Raw genomic sequence first — 20,657 nt, 5'->3', positions numbered from 1 at the left:
GAAAGAAAGCAGAAGGGAGATTGTACACGAAATTTCGAAGTTGGTAGCTTAATATGTTGTCCAGCTGTTAGGAGAAAATTTCTAAAAGGCAATTTTTTTATTATTTAAATTTAAGTTAAAGCAAGGAAAAATTAATACATTTAATCACCAAAACACTTTCGCTAAGTAAAACTTTAGAAAATAAATATTGCTTATTTTCAAAGGTTGTGTTTGCTTCTATGTTCTAGAAATGATATTGTATTTGCGATTAATTTTTAATGCAGTGCATCTGATATGATTAGAATTTACATTAGTTAAAAGTTCCAAGTATATTGCTTAAAAACCTCTTTCTATTTAAAGACAGAAAATTAAAACGCTTAACGAAAAATTAGAAAAATTAGAAAAATGAGATGTTTAATTTTTACAAGTATATTATAAAATATTTATCCCAAAAAATTTACTTATATTAAAAATAAAATTAATTACATCACAAATATTAATAAAATATTAATAGCAAAGTTTATTTGATGGATAATATAATCCATCAAGAACTAATAATTGATTATTTATTCATGTTTATATTATACATTAATATAATTTGTTATGTAGTTAATTTTTTATTAATATTATATATATTTATTATAATAAATTAAATAATTAAAATAATAAATAAATAAATAAAAATATCAATACTTTAACTTTTTTAATGTTTTAATATATTTTTTAATTTAAATAATATTTCTTTTCACTATTTTTTCTTTTTTCTTCAATTTTTTTTCTCTAATCCAAACAATTTATAAAATATTATGGACACCCGTAAGTAAACTCATTTTGTAAGTACTTTGAAAGGTGCTATAGGTGTTTTATAAGTTAAAACTAATTTACAAAATTAATGTATAAAAGGTTTCATCTACACACACACACACATATATATATATATATATATATGCTACGATGCAACATTGATTATAAGTTTGTATTCATACATGCCGATTATAATTAATTAACATATCTGTCAACATGAAGAGGATACAGCAGAATATTGAAGTGGAAAATTACAGTAGAATTTAACATGAAATAATTCAAATAAATGAGTTTTTTAAATGTTGTATGATCACTCATTGCACATGGGCATTCAAATTATAAAAAATATGTGAATTATTGCTTTATATATGGACTTAGAGAAACAAATAACCTGATATTAAACATATTAGAAAGTAATTTGTTATAAAGTATACTTCCAGTATCATATTCAAATTTTGTAGTAATATAGTTTTCGTACAAACAACACTATCTGAAATTATCGTGTTCCATATAAACAATCACTAGTACAGAAATCATTTTAGACGTATGTTATTTTGGGCCTTTTCGACCTGTATCAGACATTTATATGGGTGACGTTGATGGGACGTCCGACCTGTTTAGTCGGACGTCTATATAGACGTCCAACCTGTGACGAGTTTGGCCTCTATAATTCATTGAACGTCTCTGTATACACTGACAGACGTCTATAGACATCTGATGTGGCATTAACAGACGTCTAGTGGGTATTTCTTTTTAAAAAAATATTTATTTTTGCAATAAAACCATACCTGAAAAGCATAAAATTGTCCCAGAACATTGTAATATTATATATCAACTCGTTTAAAAATAACAAAGTACTAAAAAACAATCCAAAACCTAAACTATCAAAAGTTAAAGTTAAACCAAATCTAAATATGTTGAACAACAATAATAAATCTTCCTATCTAAGTCCATCTTTGTAGAAGATAAGTTGTCCACTCCTATCTTATCTTCTTAATTGCGTCCTCTGGTATAACAGATGTACTCTTGAAGCGCTGCAAAATGAAGAAAGATGCATTATGTACCTATTTTACAACAAAGTTAAGTTGTTAAAAACTAAGAATCTAAATAAGTTAAGCACCATTACCTCATTCCAGTCATCTGTAATGATAGCTCGAATTATGGTCTTAATCCAAGACAAGACATAGTACCCACATTCCCATGAATCTAGCTGCTTGTTACACTAAAATGACAAACTAAATAGTCAAGCATTTAGATCCTCAATAACTAGTAAAATAAATTAGAACTATAAATGACTTACAACCTTTGGATATAGGACGAATACTAGCCGACCTCGGTTTTTACCCATTACTCTATTTACATTGAAAACACAAGGTAATATTAATATAACTATATTTATCATAAAATGCGAAGGTCAAAATGAATTTGAAACATAAAAAGAGAAACACTTACCCTTAAAGCATGTTTCTTAAGTCATTTTTCATCTTCCTGTGCAGCGAACAAAACCATACAATTTTACATTGTTTGGGAATGATGAGCATCAGCTTCCAATGAGACCTATCATGATTCATAAATAGTTAGTAAACTAGTTAAGAAAACTTTAATGAAATTTTACATCAAGCAACCCATACCCATCAATGTATGGCACAAAGTATATCTCTTTGTTTGACTCAGCCATCCATGTTTCCAAATACTTTTGTTTGCTCTTAATTGTGTTACCAGAAGGTTGAATGGTCTGAGGTTCAAAAAATTCGTACATGGAAGACCGATCTTGGTCCACAATGACTGTGTCCATGTACCTAAAACAACAAAGTTAAGTTGTTAGAAACTAAGAATGTAAATAAGTTTAATATGGAAGACAAAATTAAATATCTTACATGCACCATAGTTGAAGGATGGAAATATTCAACATCTTGTCTCCCCCAATGATCTATAGTGCATCATTGAATGTGATATATACTGGGACATGGGGGGATGCCAAATACTCTATTATCCCAGTACACATCTACTGGTCCTCTGTTCAACTGGGTAATTTTGTCATGAGCTTTGCTAGAGGATCATCCTCTGCTTCAGCCAAGTCATCATCTTCATCTATGATTGGTTGATGCATCGGCTGCTTGTGGGGACGTATGAACTAAATAGAAAAATTTCAAAGTTATCAATAAATATTTTTAAATTTAACATACAAAGACTAATAATAAAAATATTATACCTGTGGTGTAGCAATGTGTGACATGATCAATGCTTTAGGCTAGGCTATAAATGTTCCTATGGCCTCCCCCACAAAATGAATTTCTAAAGTAGGTACAGGCACTTGAGCCTGGGGATCCCGAACCTCGTCAATCATCACACACACGTGGTGGGGTAATAGGGGAACACCATGAACAGTCTGCCCTCCCTCAAGTACTTGTCCGACAACCACAATGCGTGGGGATCTCCATCAACCAACAACCCATATTGATCACTATACTCAGTAGGCTCTACAGTAGAGCATGATCCCCTAGTGCTGACCCTAGGTGGTGTGGGAGCTTCAGTGGGCAACCCCATGGTGGGCTGCGTCATGGAATGCAACTTCTCTTCAAGCGCTCTTTGAATTTCTTTTTGTTCTTGTAGTTGCTCCATAAATCGTTGCTTCATAAATCGTTGCTCCAATAATCTCATGCTTTGGTTGAGTCTTTCCTCCCACTGAAGATCCTTCTTCCTCAATGCCTCCTGACTCATGGATTTAGTGTTTTTTTGTGCAGGGCCAAAGTAGTCACGAAGACCAATCGTCCCAGGAACTCCACGTACATGTCCTGCATGCTCTAGCTTTCCAATGGCTGTTGTTAGAATGTCGTCCCTACCTTGGTCAACAAATGTTCCCTAAGTTTGCTGCTCAACCAACTCATCCTGCATATAAATAAAACTTTGTAAGAAGGAAAATGGATGATAAATACACAATCAAACAATGCTTTGGTTTAAACTCACAATATTTATTGAGATCAAGGCAGCTGAGGAAGATGTCATTCTCCCATCAGATTTAGTACAAGCAGCCTTCCATAGCTCGTACCTAGCAAGTGCAGGTGCTAGGTCGGGGGACTCAAGTCCTAAGGCCTCCGCTTGAGTCTTCCTCATCTTCTTCTCAAGTTTTACATAACCACCTCGTGATAACACGTGTGGTGCATCATTTAGCATTTGTCTTTCTTGGGCGGCTAACCTTTTACCCTGTGAAACCATGTATATTCATAAGTGTAAAATCATAATAAATTGCATTAACTAAAGACTCTATAGATGTTAAGGGACAAACCTGCCAGTCGGCAGACTCTCTAGATGCACGAAACTGCATTCACTCCTCCTATGTGAAATTGTAGTGTTCCCATGGATTCTCATGTTGTGTGTCTCCAAAGACATATACACGTGTCAGTCTTGTCTTGAAATCCCTCCATCTGGTCACTACATGGGACAACACTTTCTTTCTAAGCTGATCAGTGTTTGGAATTTCATAATTTTGCTGTTTAAAATAAAGAACATGTTAATGACATAAGCCTATAAAAGAAAAAAGTATATCAAATTTCTTTTAAGTATACATACCTGAATATCTTGCCATAAAAGGTTCTTGTCGACCTTTGGGAAGTCCTCCGAAGAATTAAGAAGGATAGACACATGAGTTTTTGCTAACACACTCAAATAACTCCTAACCCTATCAGCTTTTGGCCTTGATGGCACACCTGATCTGGGGTCAATGTCAACATGTCTCCTCTTTCCATCAACGCGTTGGGATGTCACTTCTGGCAATCGTGTGACAGATGGACGACGTTCTGATCTTAAGGTCGACATACCTGCAAAATATATACAAGGTTAGTACTACATCAAATATGATGAATAAGACAACATTTAAAGTCACTAAAAAAATATCACAAAACCTATTAAGATATTGTTTTCTCCCAGATCCCTTCATTGTGATCACTACGAATTGCATGGATGTCATCATCTACGTCATCGACCTTGTCTTCAATGGGTCTTGATGCAACAGATGTTGTCCCAAGTATATCAAGAGAATCTTCATCATCATAGTTGTGCATGTTTTTGCCTTCCAAAACCACTGACCATTTTTTATTTGTTGGATCATTTTCGTAGAATATTTGTCTTACTTGACTAGCCATAATAAATGATTCATTAGTGTAATTCATCTTGTTGAGGTCCACCAATGTGAAACCAAAGTCATCTGCCATGACACTGAAATTGATATAAACCCATTTACACTTGAAAACTGGGACTCTAAAACTGACATAATCAACTTCCCATATTTCTTGTATTATTCTAAAATAACTCATGGATGCTGTGATTGGATTTTTGTCTTTAGAACTAGCAAAGTGCACAACCTTAGCTTGTAGTGTAACCCCACTATTTTGAACTCTACTTTTGTCATCTTCTACCTTTGTCTGAAAAGAAATATTGTTTATATAGTACCCACCATATGTAATGATATCTGTGTTCGGCCCGCGAGATGACCTCAATAGACTTTCAGAAACATCTGGAGTCGCATAAATCTTTTTCTTAAACCATTGTAAGAAGGTTTTGACATGTTCATTAAGATTCCATGTTTCACTCATTCTTGGTTATGCTGCCTTTATTTCATTAACGTGTTTAGAAATGTAAGGAATCACATCAACAATGTTGTTTAAGATGTACAAATGAGCTTGATCAACTTCTTGTCTACTAACACACTCAATTCTCACACCTCAAACACCCTTACCTTCACATTTTCCTTCATGTCTGCTCTTAGGAAGACCCACTGGTTCACAACTTGGCATATAAATTGAACAAAATTCAATGGCTTCTTCTGCAACGTATCACTATATGATTGAAGCTTCTGATTGATACTGATTCTTAACATATCCCTTTAAGATCTTCATGTATATTTCAACAGGGTACATCCACCTTAAGAAAACCGGTCCACATATTCGAATTTCTCTTACTAGATGAACAATCAAATGAACCATGATATCAAAAAAAGAAGGTGGAAAATACATCTCCAATTCACACAGTATTCTTATTCCTTCATTTTCAAATTGATCTAAACCTCTAGGGTCAAAAACTTTCTTGCAAATGACATTAAAGAACAAACTCAGACGTGTCAGAATACCTCTAACAGAAGCAGGTAATATGCCTCGAATAACAATTGGTAACAATTGTTGCATTAATACATGACAATCGTCAAACTTTAAACCAACTGACTTTAACTCTTGGATAACAACAAGGTTACTAATATTTGAAGAATAACCTTGTGGAACCTTCACACTTCTTAAAGAGTTACAAAAGCTTTGTTTTTCTTTTTTTAGAAAGAGTGTGATATGTTGGGGGCAGATAGGTGCGTCTTCCAATTGACTGTGAATGTAATTCATAACGAATTCTCATGTCAGCCAAATCTTGTCGTGCTTTTATTTCGTCTTTTGTCTTCCCTTTCACGTTTAATAAAGTTCTGATGACACTGTCATAAACATTTTTTTCCATGTGCATGACATCTATACAATGTCTAACATCAAGTTTACACCAATACAGAAGATTAAAACATATTGATCGTTTTTTCCAAATGTTTTTCGCAAAGGTATTTTTATGATGTTTTCCGAAGACAATGTCAATGTTTTTGACTTCGTTGTACACTTCTTCACCATTGTGGGGTCTGCACACAACCTCATCCTCAGCACTTCCATTAAATGTTTTTTTCAATCTACGGTAAGGGTGATTCGAGGAAGAAATATTTGATGTCTTGTATATACTGTCTTTTGACCATGTTTCAATTGAAGGTAACTAGTGTTTTCTTCACAAATGAGACATGCAAAATGATCTTTTACCCTATAACCGCTTAAGTTTCCATATGTTGGGAAATCATTTATAGTGCAAAACAACATTGCACGCAAACGAAAAGATTCTTGAACATCAGAATCGAACACTTCGACCCCTTCTTCCAACAACATTTTCAAATTATCAATTAAAGGTTTCAAGTAAACATCAATGTCATTTCCAGGTTGTCTAGGACCCGATATCATCATGGACAACATCACATATTTTCTTTTCATGCACAACAATGGAGAAAGATTGTATATCATCAGCATAACTGGCCATGAACTGTGTTTGCTACTTAAGTTCCCATAAGGATTCATACCAACAGTTGCAAGTGCAAGTCTTAAGTTTCTTGGATTTGCACCAAATTATGGAAATGTTTCATCGATCTTCTTCCATTGTGGTGAATCAGCTGGGTGTCGAAGAAGATTATCGCACTTTCTTCCAGCAACGTGTCATTTAAGGTTCTTTGCATCTTCTTTAACAGAGAACATACGTTTGAACCTAGGTATTATAGGCAAATACCACATCACCTTAGCAGGTGCACCATCATTACCTTCATCACTAGTGTTTTTGTCATTTTTCTTTTTAAAACGGGGTAAACCACACGTTGGACAATACTTTAGCGAAGCAAACTCCTTTATGTACAAAACACAATCATTAGGACAAGCATCTATCTTTTGATATTCGAGTCCCATTGGACATAAAATTTTCTTGACCTCGTAATGACGAATAAGTAAAGTATTATTTTCTGAACGCATTTCCTTCAACAACTCCAACAACTCTGTGAAACTTTTATCAGTCCATCCATTCCTTACTTTTACACTAAACAACTTCAAAGTTGCAGACAGACGTGTAAAGTTGGGGTATCCTAGAAACAATGGTTGCTGTGAATCATGTTTAAGAGAATCATACAAATTATCTCTTCCAAAATTATCTTCACCAACATCACGTATCATGTCCTCTAAATGATCACTCATACATTCTTCCACATAATCTGTTACTCGTGACATGCTAGGTTGGTCCAGTACTTCTCCATGTCAAGTCCAAACTTTATAAGTTCTCATTATGCCGAACATGAATAGATGGTCACACATATTGTCTAAGTCTTGGAGTCTTTGATTAAGACAACAAACACAAGGACAAAAATATGTCTCATTCACAAACTTAACATTTTGTTCAACATATTGCAAGAACTCTGAAACACCCTTCTCATATTCTTCACTGATGCGACGTTCATTCATCCAGCTTCGATCCATACTATGTCCGTAATATACTTCATCAGTTTCAATTTTTTAACTCTCACAAGGTTAGGCCCTATCCATTCAGAAAAATTATTTTTCATAATTTGCTAAGACACATGCAAAGAAGTCTACATCATAAATTTGATAAGATTTCGATAGTATTTCGCATTGGTATCCGATATACACGAAATGAGAGTAGTCAAGGATGACCACAATCAAATATGCATCCGGAGAATAATACAAATACTGAACCAAAATTTTATCACTCTTATCCATAAACTCCAATGTACATGTTATAGCAAATTATGAAAAATAATTTTCCCAAACTGTCCAATCGGACAATTCAAAATTTAACACAAACGATTAAAAGATTAACCGTTTGTGTTAAATTTCAAACGGAAACTAAGTTTCACTCAATTAGATACTAACAATCTAACATACCAATCATAACAACACAACAAAACTTTATCACATGCATATTCAAAAGCTAATAACATGCATACGCAAAAGCCAATAACATGCATACACAAAAGTCAATAACATGTATATATCCAAAAGTCAACAACATGCAAATCCAAAAGCTACCAACATGAAAATTCGACGGTTAATAACATGCATATTTGAAAGTTAATAACATGCATATCCAAATGCCAAAAACATGCATACCGAAAAGTCAATAACATGCATAGACAAAAACTTTTAAACAATAATGCTTACCTTCTTAATCGATTATAAACGTAGTGGAGGAATTGGAGGAGTGGAAAACGCAAAAAAATGATGCCCAAAATGCAAGAAATCGCCGCCTAAGGAAACGAGCAAAACTGCACCAAAACACAATGAAAACTCATTTTAATCGATTCAAATGGAAGATAATCCATCAAAGACTAATTTAATCAGAGTAAAAGTAAGTTTAAACGGTCCAAAAGAGAAAAAACTCACAAATGCAAAGGCGCGAGAGAAAACGCGAGGAGGAAGATGATGAATAGTGCGCGTAACTTTCTCGAGTTCGCGTAATGTGTAATAAACAACATTAGACGTCGGGGCCCTCCCCCATCGAACGTCTATAGAGACATCAGTCGTTCGACATATGGGGCCCGGACGTCTATGTGTATTTAAAAAATTAAATTTGGCGGAGGCTATATATGTTCGATATAGGGGCCTGAACGTCTATACGGACATCAGACGTCCGACATAGGGGCCTGAACGTCTAAAGCAATGGAACAGGACAACTTTTCACCTACCTGTTAAGTCATTAGGCATCCGACATAGGGGCCCAGACGTCTATAGAGACATCAGACGTCCGACATAGGGGTCCAGACGTCTACACTGTGAAATAAAATGACTTTTGGTATTCTTTGCCACCATCAGACGTCTGATTTAGGGGCCCGGACGTCTAAAGCAGTGGAACATGGCAACTTTTCAACTACCTGTCAGGTCTTTAAGCGTCCGACATAGGAGTTCGGACGTCTATAGAGACATCAGACGTTCGACCTAGGGGTCCATACGTCTACATTGCAAAATAAAATGACCTTTGGTATTTTTGCCCCATCAGACGTCGGGGACCAGCCAGGTTGGACGTCTTCAACGTTAATTTATTTACAAAAGTATCACTGATCATTTTTTACGTAAAATATTTGAGGATCGAACGTCTAAAAGATGACGTTAAAGACCTTTTCTGCTTTCATGCACTTATAATTTGACGAAATAGTAATTGTTGTTATATGCATAATGGATAATAATTTTCATTACTGAAGTACAAGTGATACCTAAAATATATACAAGTTTATAACTTGAATTCTATATAATCCCTCTTAACAAAAATATTTGACCAGTTAGTTGGAAATTCTTTTGTAGTATTTTAAAATTTTTGTTTTACATATTGTTCTGATATTAAATTTCACGAGTAACATGGTTAAGGATCAATAATTATACAGTTTATTTTGAAACATGAAATTTCATCATAGTTTTACTAAACGTGTGAAATTATTAAGTGTAGTAAAAATACATATATTTTAAATGTCATTTCCAAAATTCAAGAAAATATTGATAAGTTATTTATACTTTTGATTCTCTATATATAATTTTAATATATATTTATATTAAAAAAATCCTTATAACACATTGAAAAAAATTCGTTATTGCACACAAATTTCTATCATGAAACTTAGATACTTGTTCTATATCCAAACCTATTTCTTCAAAATCGATAATCATATATATACTAATATATATATAATAAAAATAGACCCTAGTTGAATAACTTTTGGTAACATTTATATCCTTTCTGCCTCTATCAAACAATAGTAACTACCATAAATTATTGATCCTCCTTAGATAGAAAGCATAATATATCTAAACTTGCTATGCAAAAAACAAATATAGAAACTCATTTATGAACCTTTTAGTGCATGTAAAATAAAGAGTAAATTTCCATCGTCATTATCGTTATCATCATCGTATTTTTAGCATAAAGTTTCTGCTCTCTATAAATTAAAAACAACATGCCCTCGCAGTTCACACCATTTTTGTGATTGTGTTTTATTACAGCACACACCTATATATGTTCTATACCCTTCCCACAGACATATCAATTATTGTAGTCCAAATACACATGCTAACTACCAACCAATTTCCAGTTTTTTTGTTCCTGACAATTTTATTTAATGATCATTTAATGCAGTTCATTAATTATCCTACCAACTCAATATAGAAGGTATTTTTAATTTTAAAACAATTTAATATAAATTTACATGTTACTTTTTAATTAATTTATTATTTATTATTATATATTCTAAGTTCAATAAAATAGTGATATTTAAAGTGAAAATATTATTAAAAATATTGTGTCTAACTTATCATTTTCCTTTAAATATCCTATATCAATATATGATAGATGTTTATAAGATATATCTTTATAAACGAATTGTATATATTTACACTATCAAATTTTGCGCATGCAAGAAGCTTACACAGAAAATATATTTAATGATCAAGTTATAAAACAGAATAAACTATTATCATTTGCAAAATTTTTATCTTAACCCAATTTAATCTTGTAAACTGATTTGTAAGACGAGTTATTTCTCATGTGCATAATAAATTAAGAAAGTTTTTCTTTTATTTAAGAAAAAAACTTAGATAAAGTATTATAAGCATTATTGATGTTATTTTTCAATTATTCTTAAAATTCTATCATAATAAAAGGGTGTTCATGGTTTGATTTGGTTTGACTTTTAGTTAAAAATACATTTAAACGAAATATCGAAATATAAAAAAGTTACGTAGTTTGATTTGCTTTTGGTTTGAAAGAAAGAAAAACCTGAATCAAATCAAATCAATTACAGTTTAATTTAAATATATTTTCATGATTTTTAATTTCTAATTAAATTTTTTTCTTTTATTAAAGATTTTTTTTAATCTTTTAAATTAAAATATAATAATAAAAAATATGTTAATCAAGATGTGAAAAATATTTTGAACAATAAACCTAATTTTTGTATAAAATTAAATATTTAATTTCATTAAAAGTTAAAGAGCATAGATTCTCACAGTCTAACATCAATTAATAAAAAACAAAATAAGATTAATCAATCTAAAATTTTTTAGAAACAACAATCTAAATCAATCTAAAATTTTTTAGTTTTTCTTTTCAATTTTCAGTTATTTGGATCAGTTTTCACTTTGTGTTAATTAATTCGGTTAACACGCCTAATACTACGTATATTTAATAAAATGTGAATAATTTAAGTAAAATTCTAGATTTAATTGAAGAATAACACCAATAACTTGTGCAAGTTTTGTTGTTTAATTTATTCCCATGACAAGTGGACAATGAAAGTAGAAAGCTTAGTTCAATTTTAGAACAGAACGATCAAAAACATTTTCAAAATTTCCAAATAATTTTGTAGTAATATGTTGTTCTCACTAATTTGCTGGTCACTTTCTTCCGCATGTCTAACCAAAAGCATGAAAACAGCAATTGAAGTAGTGGCAATTACTAATTATTAAGTTGTTCCGCAGTCTCAAATATTATCGTCACCATTTTGACATTATGAACACACAAAATTTACTATAATAAAATTCTAAATCCCATTTCACTATCTTCTTTATTCATAATCTTGTATTTATTTCATCAAAGATAGTAAATAATTCAAAAGCATTAAACACGTTTTAATGTATATACTTTTTAAAAAATAATGAAAAGATAAATAGACAAATTATATAGAAAAGTATACTATATTTATCTTATTTTAATGTTGTTTAATATGTGTGTCATGAAATTTATTTTAGAGTTGAAGATTTTACATCTACAAAAGATAAAAATAATTTATATATAAATGAGTGTGAATCTCATTTTACAAGTCAGTTTTATAAGGTTAAGTTAAATTTAAAAATCACTTCTTAAGATAATATCAAAGTCATCTGAAATCTATTTTAGTGAATTTTTTTTTGTTAGATTTATTGTGCCATTAACTTTGAGTCGATTTGTTTTTTGTTGGACCTTTTATACTACTCGTTATCGAACAACTCATTAATATACCTACAACCTACTAATTCTATGTTGTCTCTCATACCATTTATTTGATAAATAAATTACTCACATATGTCCTCAATGGTAAGACCCGTATTATGATTTGATATATGACACTCCTCCTACCTATCTAAATTTAAAAACCTTTGGCTGCCTATGTTTTGCTTCCACTTTAGAGCACAATAGAAATAAACTTGATTCTAGAGCTAGAAAAGGTGTATTCTTAGGCTATAGAAATGGTGTAAAATGATATATTATACTCGACGTTAGTACTAGGGAAATATTTTTAAGCATGAATGTCATCTTTTATGAAAACATTTTCCCTTATAAAAATCAACACAATAATGAGACAAACTATGCTGAGAAAGAAATTAAAAGTGTTTTGCCTAATGATTTTTGGTATGGTCAAAACTGTGATGGAGTTCAAAACTCCTTTGCAAATGGAGATACTGAACAAAGAATTGATCACAGTGAAGACGCCACCATTAACACTAGTACACATCCTACTGATGATAGAGAGGATCACAACTCCAGAAGACCTACTAGAGTTAGAAGGGTCCCCAAATAGCTAAATGATTATATACATTAGGTTAATCAGTCCTCATCCAGATCTTTACATGTTAAAAATAATTACAAGACTCCTTATCCTATTTCCAATGTTTTATCATATGATTCTTTGTCGGAGAAGCATCTAAAATACACATTGGCCATTTTTGTCAATAGTGAGCCTAAATCATATAATGAGGCCAAGGAAAACCATGAATGGGCATGCAGAAAGAACTAAAAGATTTACAGGACAATGGCGCCTAATACTTGACTCATTTTCCTCCTGGAAAAAGCTCCATTGGTTGTAGGTGGGTGTAAAAAGTTGAACATAAAGCCGATGACACCATAGAAAGGTACCAGGCTCGCTTGGTAGCTAAGGGTTATACACAGTAAGAAGATATAGATTTTCTGGATACTTTTTCTCCTATTGCCAAACTAACCACTGTCAGAATATGCTACTTGCCATTGTTGCCTCAAAAAATTGGCATCTACATTAACTTGATGTAGATAATGCTTTTCTACATGGGGACCTAAATGAAGAAGTGTATATGGAGCCACCACCAGGACTGAATATTCATGCAAAGGGTCAAGTTTGTAGGTTAACTAAGTCCCTATATGGGCTGAAACATGCTAGTAGAACATGGTTTGATAAACTATGATCTGTTCTACTCTATGTTGATTACACTCAATCTAAATTTTATCATTCATGTTTTATTAAGAAACATCCACAAATTTCACAGCTATTCTTGTGTATGGAGATTATATTATTTTGGCAGGAGATTCCATTACATAAATAGATCACATAAAAGCCCTTCTTCATCATGCTTTCCGAATCAAGAACCTAGGGAGGCTTAAATACTTTTTAGGCTTTGATCAGTGGCCAAGTCTAAGAAAGGAATGCACCTATGTTAGAGGAAATATACTTTTGACATTCTTGAAGAAATAGGAATATTGGGATGCAAGCCCTGCACTACCCCCTTTCTAAGCTACACAAGCTCCTTGTAAAAAAACAGATAATTACTTGGCTAATCCTAATTTTTATTACAGACTAATAGGGAAATTGCTTTATCTCACTAATACTATACCTGACTTATGTTTTTCTGTCAATCTTCTCACTTAATTTGTTCAATCTCCTACTAATTATCATTATCGGGCTTTGCAGCACATGCTTAGTTATATGAAATCCAGCCCCTCACAAGCCCTCTTCTTTGTTGCAGACTCTCATTACCAGATAAAGACTTTTAGTGACTCAGACTGAGCAACTTGTTCTAATACTAGAAGATCCATCACAAGATTTTACATCTTCCTAGGGTCCTCTCTCATATCATGAAAATCCAAGAAGCAATTATTGTTTCCAAGTCTTCTACGGAAGCAGAATATAGAGCCCTAACTGCTATTATATGCAAAATTCAATGGATTCCTTACATCCTACAAGATCTCAATGTTGAGATCACTACCACTGCCGCACTTTACTATGACAATATGTCAGCCAAACATATTGCTCACAATCAAAGCTTTCATGAAAGAATTAAACACATAGAACTTGACTACCATGTTGTTCGTTCAAAAGAACAACTCATTGACATTTTCACGAAACTACCACATCGCGTTTGCTTCTAGTTCATCGTTCCTAAGCTTGGATTGGTGAACATACACAATCCAGCTTAAGGGGAGCCTAATGATGTTAGTTAGAATTGCTAGGATCTTTAAAAGCACTAGATCTGTTAGGATTACTACTTAGGATTAGTAATCTATTAGGAAAACTTATAATTTTACCATTTTTTCTTTTTCCCTTACCTATTTAAGGTTAGCGTTTTTCCCCACCAGTTTAATGTTCATCAGACTCATCAATCACAATAATAGATGTTGATTCAATGTTTTTTCTTACCTTAGATGAAACTTTTCTTTTGATCTTCTCTTCCTCCTTTTTTTGGCAGCCATGAGAGAAGGCTAGTAGTGAGCTTCGAGCTCTCCTTTCTCGCGTACCACAATCGTCTTTTTTTTTTCTCGCTTCAGTCATAATGCGAGATATTTCTTTCTCTCTTTGGTTTCTATTATAATAATATGTATGTATAGACGTGATGTGAGTGTAATGGAAGATAATATGAGTTTAAAGTATATAAAAAATACAAACTTTATTTTATAAATCAATTTTGTGAGGTTAAGTTAAGTTTAAAGTCAGTTTCTTACGATTTTTTCATTTTTTTTTATAAAAATAATAACCTAAAACCTTTATTTATCAATATATTTTATAAATTTACATGTTTTCATTTTTTATTATTTTTATTATCTATTAAGTACTCAATATTTTTATTTATTCTCAATTGAGTTTTTATCATTTAACTTTCTCGTAAATTGAATGGCATAATTGTTATCTTGCGTACTTATCTTAAAATTGATGAAGTTTTATGATTATATATAAAATGATATTAATGATTACTGAAAAAAAGTTATTATTTTTATTAAAAACAAGTTGTATAGCAATGAAGTGTCATGATCACCTACATCAATTATATGACTGATGACAATACCTTGATCGAGATACGTAATTACATAAAAAGTTATCAATATTATTTAATTTTAATTAAAATTGAAAACCACTTTTTGTATTGTATTAAGCATATATAATAACAACATCACCTAGAAAATTACACGAGAAAAATTAATTAAAAAACATAAAATTTTAAATCTAATATATAAAAAGATTAACAAAAGCGTTCATATTTATTTAGTGGATGTGATCTTTACCTTTGACGAGTTTCTTTAATTTTAATCTCATTCAAGATTTCAGGCAGTAGTATATAATTTGTCCTAGATTTTGATGTAGATGTAAAAAGTAAAGAAAATTTGATTGGGTTGGATTAAGAAATAACCGAAATGTGATCTAATGATTGTGAAACTTTTGAGAAAGTGCTTTTCCTGTCCCAGTTTCAGGTATAAACGATACAGTCAAAAAGCTTGAAGCAGATGAGAATTTGACATGAACAAAAGCTACACATTTTCTTTCCGTTAAAATGTTTTCATTATCGTCACAATCCATTATAAAGTAGTAACCAATCACACTCTACTTTCCATGCTTTTCAAAATCAATCAATTTTTAATTTACTTTCTGCAGTTTTTTAAATTTTAATCTTAATTCTTAAAGTACAAAATATTTCATTACATGGATAGAAAAAATGCATTCATATAATAGGCATTTTAAAATGTTATACTATATTGACAAAGTGATAACTATTTTTTTTTATTCCACATTTTTCTAAAATGATTCATCTTCTGTTAGTGTAGTGTAGAAACATAGGTACGTGTGTTTGTTGACTTTTCTTTTTTGCATATTTTATTGGTTTTGAGATATGGTGGTGGCTGGAAATAATACACTATATGTGACCTAGCATCTACTCATAGGGACACAACATTAATTTTCATTTTTTTTAATTTTCCATAATCCTTGTTATAAGAAAGGGAAAAAAATAAACATAAAGAAGAAGAGGAAGATAAAATAAGTTATCTGGTAAAGTTAATATTTACTGAAAAATTAATGAAGAACACCGAATGCGGGTCAATGTATCATTGCCCCTCCCAACATGCAATGTTTGACCATTATTTAATGAAACGTAATTTATCATGAATGCAATAGTTGTAGAAAAAAAATCAAAGAAATTTGTAAGCCATGGCCATATTTGATTTGAATTTTTTAGATAAAAGTATAAAAACAAATTTAGTTAAAATATTTTATAGTGTAAATTAAAAATATTAGAAAATGGTGTCATGATACTCACACATATTCGGAAATGCAACAAATAATTCAACATTTTTGTATCATGTTATTGTTTCCATATATATATATATAACAGATTCAATTGTACAAAATATACTCAATAATTTTTTATTGTATTATATTTTATATATAGTTCCATCATTCATAACGTGCTGAGAATTTTATAAATTTTCTCTTGATATGAATTATTAAGAAAGAGAATATTAATTGGAATTCATGGACAAGTTCTTAAGTTGACGTATCGCATTCAACAGTTGTGTACTTTAGGCAGTAAAATGCTAAAAGGCAAAAAAGTTAAAGAGTTTTCAGACTGAATTTTTCTTGATATGCCTGTAATTCCTCTGATAGGGAAAGCGATACCATGCAATACGTAAATATTCCTTTTGGCCTCCACAATAAGAGTGAAAAAGATAAAAGATTCCACCTTCATCATGACACACATGGTCCCAGAGAAGTACTACAAGATATTAAATGACCTTAATGGTCACATTGCATAGAGCTTCAAATGTTTCTGTAGAAAAATAAAACTGTTAAAAATTAAGAGACGTGACAAATTAATTACATCAAATACTTGACAGGGACAATGCGTTAATTAACCGTAATTATTTTGAAAAGAGGGCAATGGAAAAAAAATTGAAAGGATGGTTGGTGTCTTCTTCTTATAAAGAAAATAAGGACACGGTCAACATTTTGAAGTAATTGGTTAGTTATTTTAATTGCTTCTTTATAATTATTTTCATACAGCCAGCTGTCTCTATCAAATCCAAACCCGCGTGGCAACTTGGATTGATTGCATTAGTCCTGAAACTCAAATTGAAGTTAGTTTTTAATAGATTCACATTGTTGTAAGAGATAAAATCTAAACCAAGATAAATTAGTTGGATAAATGGGTAAAAAAGTAAGCTATATAAAGGGTATCGCTACCTTTCCTAATGGCAACACAAAAACCCAACATGGGGTCTCCAATGGCCTCTCTCACTCTCACCATTCTTGCATTAACCTTAATCTCCCTCACCTTCTCATCTCAAACATTGGCTGACAACTACATCTACTCCTCTCCTCCACCACCGCCAAAGCCTTACTACTACCACTCCCCTCCACCACCAAAACATTCTCCTCCTCCTCCATACTATTACCACTCTCCACCACCACCAAAGCATTCGCCTCCTCCCCCATACTACTACCATTCTCCACCACCACCAAAGCACTCTCCTCCTCCCCCCTACTACTACCACTCTCCACCTCCCCCAAAACACTCACCTCCTCCTCCTTATTACTACCATTCTCCACCTCCACCTAAACACTCTCCTCCTCCTCCCTATTACTACCACTCTCCTCCTCCACCAAAGCACTCTCCTCCTCCACCTTACTATTACCACTCTCCTCCACCACCAAAGCACTCACCTCCTCCACCCTACTACTACCACTCTCCACCACCACCAGTTTACAAGTACAAGTCCCCTCCTCCTCCATACAAGTACCCATCTCCTCCTCCTCCACCGTACAAGTACCCCTCTCCACCACCCCCTGTTTACAAGTATAAATCTCCTCCACCCCCAGTTTACAAATACAAGTCTCCTCCTCCTCCTTACAAGTACCCATCTCCTCCACCACCTCCATACAAGTACCCTTCTCCTCCCCCACCAGTATACAAATACAAGTCCCCTCCTCCTCCAGTTTACAAGTACAAGTCTCCCCCTCCTCCCTACAAATACCCATCTCCTCCACCTCCCCCATACAAATACCCTTCTCCTCCACCACCGGTTTATAAGTACAAGTCTCCACCACCACCGGTTTACAAGTACAAGTCTCCACCACCACCGGTTTACAAGTACAAGTCTCCACCACCACCGGTTTACAAGTACAAGTCTCCACCACCACCGGTTTATAAATACAAGTCTCCACCACCACCGGTTTATAAATACAACTCTCCACCACCACCGGTTTACAAGTATAAGTCTCCACCTCCACCCTACAAGTATCCTTCTCCACCACCACCACCATACAAGTACCCATCTCCTCCACCCCCAGTCTACAAATACAAGTCACCTCCACCGCCAGTTTACAAGTACAAGTCACCTCCACCACCATACAAGTACCCATCTCCTCCACCGCCACCGTACAAGTACCCCTCTCCACCACCCCCAGTTTACAAATACAAATCCCCTCCACCCCCAGTTTACAAGTATAAGTCTCCCCCTCCTCCTGTTCATTCACCACCTCCACCACACTACATCTACGCATCCCCGCCTCCTCCATACCACTACTAGATAGTGCTTTTGGGTAGTGTTCCTCGTGGTAATCTTCTTCACAAAACCTACATTATCGTAATAATCATGTAATATTTACGTTAAAACTCTCTTTACATGCAATCACGTGCAAGCTATTAGGGTAATGTTCGGCCTATGTTTCAGTTTACAAAGTAAACTAATAATCCGAAGTATGTGACGTTAACACTCTTTTTTGTTTCGATCGAACAATACTTTCATTTTCTTTTTAAATTTTGGTTGTTGACTATAGTAATCATGGTTCCATATTTTTAATTAAATTTTTGAGAAGTTTAAGGCAATTTCTTTGTTTATTTCAAGTTTATTAGAAACAAATTAAGCATATTCTTTTAAGCGTACTTTTATTATTCTTAAAAGATGTTAACCTTTTATCTTTTTCAAAGCTTTGATGGCGACTTACCTTTTTCAAGGGTATACCACCGCGATAGTACTACAATTTCTTACTCGAATATAACACCGTATACAGTATCGTATTATTTTTTTTACTTACATGTAACCTTTTGCGTATATAGTTATAAATACTCTATCAACACTTTTCATTTTTTTTTTCTCACACATAATATTATTAATTATATTAGATACATATTTCTCTTTCTTTTTTCTTTATTTAGATATCTAAAGAGTGTTGGAGATTTTTTTTTTCTTCTTCGTGTACGTACATATTTTAAGGATAAAAATCGAAAACCAAAGGGGGAAAAAAGTATATTAATAATCTAAATACAACCGTTTTGCCTGTATGAGGGAGAAATATTTCCTCATATTTCATGACATTATTGAGGGAATAACCAGTGAAAGGGACTGTAGACTATTATGCTAACCATGTGCATGTACTTTGTAGGTTATTTATGAAGAATATGTGCCAATAAAGAACGTTGTTGATAGAAAGAAGATGCATTTTGCATTCCCACAAGGAAAACAACGGAAGCAAAGTTTCCGAGCGTTTTGTCTCATAAGAAGAAAGACGTGTGTCAATCCTTTTCTTTTTCGTTTGTATTGTTCATCCATTATTATTGTATTTTTATACAGTTGTAAGGCACTTCTTTGCTTTCTCTAATTGAACATCACATGAATGCATTTTGGTTGTGAAGCAAATTTAATAATAAATAAAAAAGAATGCTTTCTCTCTTGCTCTTTGTATATTTTCTAGATCAATTCTACAACTAATATATTTTTAGAGTCTTTTCAATAATACTAATTTCATTTACACAGATAATAAAATGGTAGTTTATATTTAATCCAACTTCTTATGTACTAATAATTGTGGTTTTATTATTAGATTAAAACGAAGTCCTCGAAATTTAATGTACATGTTTAGAATCTTCTCATTTAGTCACGTTTAGATTTTGTGGCTCACGAATAAAAAGTAGGATCGATTACAACCACGATGACGATGTACGGACTTGTCATCTTGTCATTGACATATTTGTCCGTATTATGCATACAATTCTTTCAACAAGAAAAGATATTATATTTAATATGAAATTTGAATATTATAACAACAAATTAACAATAAGTATATTAAGATAATTATAATTTAAATACTATTGCAAAGTGGATGTTATAAAAAAGATTGTTGGGATAGTGTAAATTTATAGTAATCTTTAACAAATTATAAATGTAAAAGAAAGTCTTGTTTCCCCCTAAAAGGTGAATCCATTGATCTTCTC

At 32.5% G+C, this 20,657-nt stretch overlaps 1 protein-coding gene across 1 annotated transcript; it reads left to right on the top strand.

Annotated features, from left to right (window-relative positions):
- The first annotated feature begins 17,627 nt into the window (after window positions 1–17,627).
- LOC108345816 (extensin-2) lies at window positions 17,628–20,116 on the top strand. The gene is made up of 2 exons (XM_017584594.2): window positions 17,628–19,000; window positions 19,829–20,116. The coding sequence occupies exon 1, from the start codon at window positions 17,635–17,637 to the stop codon at window positions 18,970–18,972; it is 1,338 nt and encodes a 445-aa protein (XP_017440083.2). The 5' UTR covers window positions 17,628–17,634; the 3' UTR covers window positions 18,973–19,000; window positions 19,829–20,116.
- The last annotated feature ends 541 nt before the right edge of the window (window positions 20,117–20,657 follow it).

This window comes from Vigna angularis, chromosome 8 (assembly GCF_016808095.1).
Source record: "Vigna angularis cultivar LongXiaoDou No.4 chromosome 8, ASM1680809v1, whole genome shotgun sequence".
In the NCBI taxonomy this organism is placed as follows: Eukaryota; Viridiplantae; Streptophyta; class Magnoliopsida; order Fabales; family Fabaceae; genus Vigna; species Vigna angularis.
This window is presented reverse-complemented; position numbering and strand designations above follow the sequence as displayed.

Coding starts and splice junctions, on each gene's coding strand:
- LOC108345816 (XM_017584594.2), top strand. CDS start 17,635: ATGGCAACACAAAAACCCAACATGGGGTCTCCAATGGCCTCTCTCACT.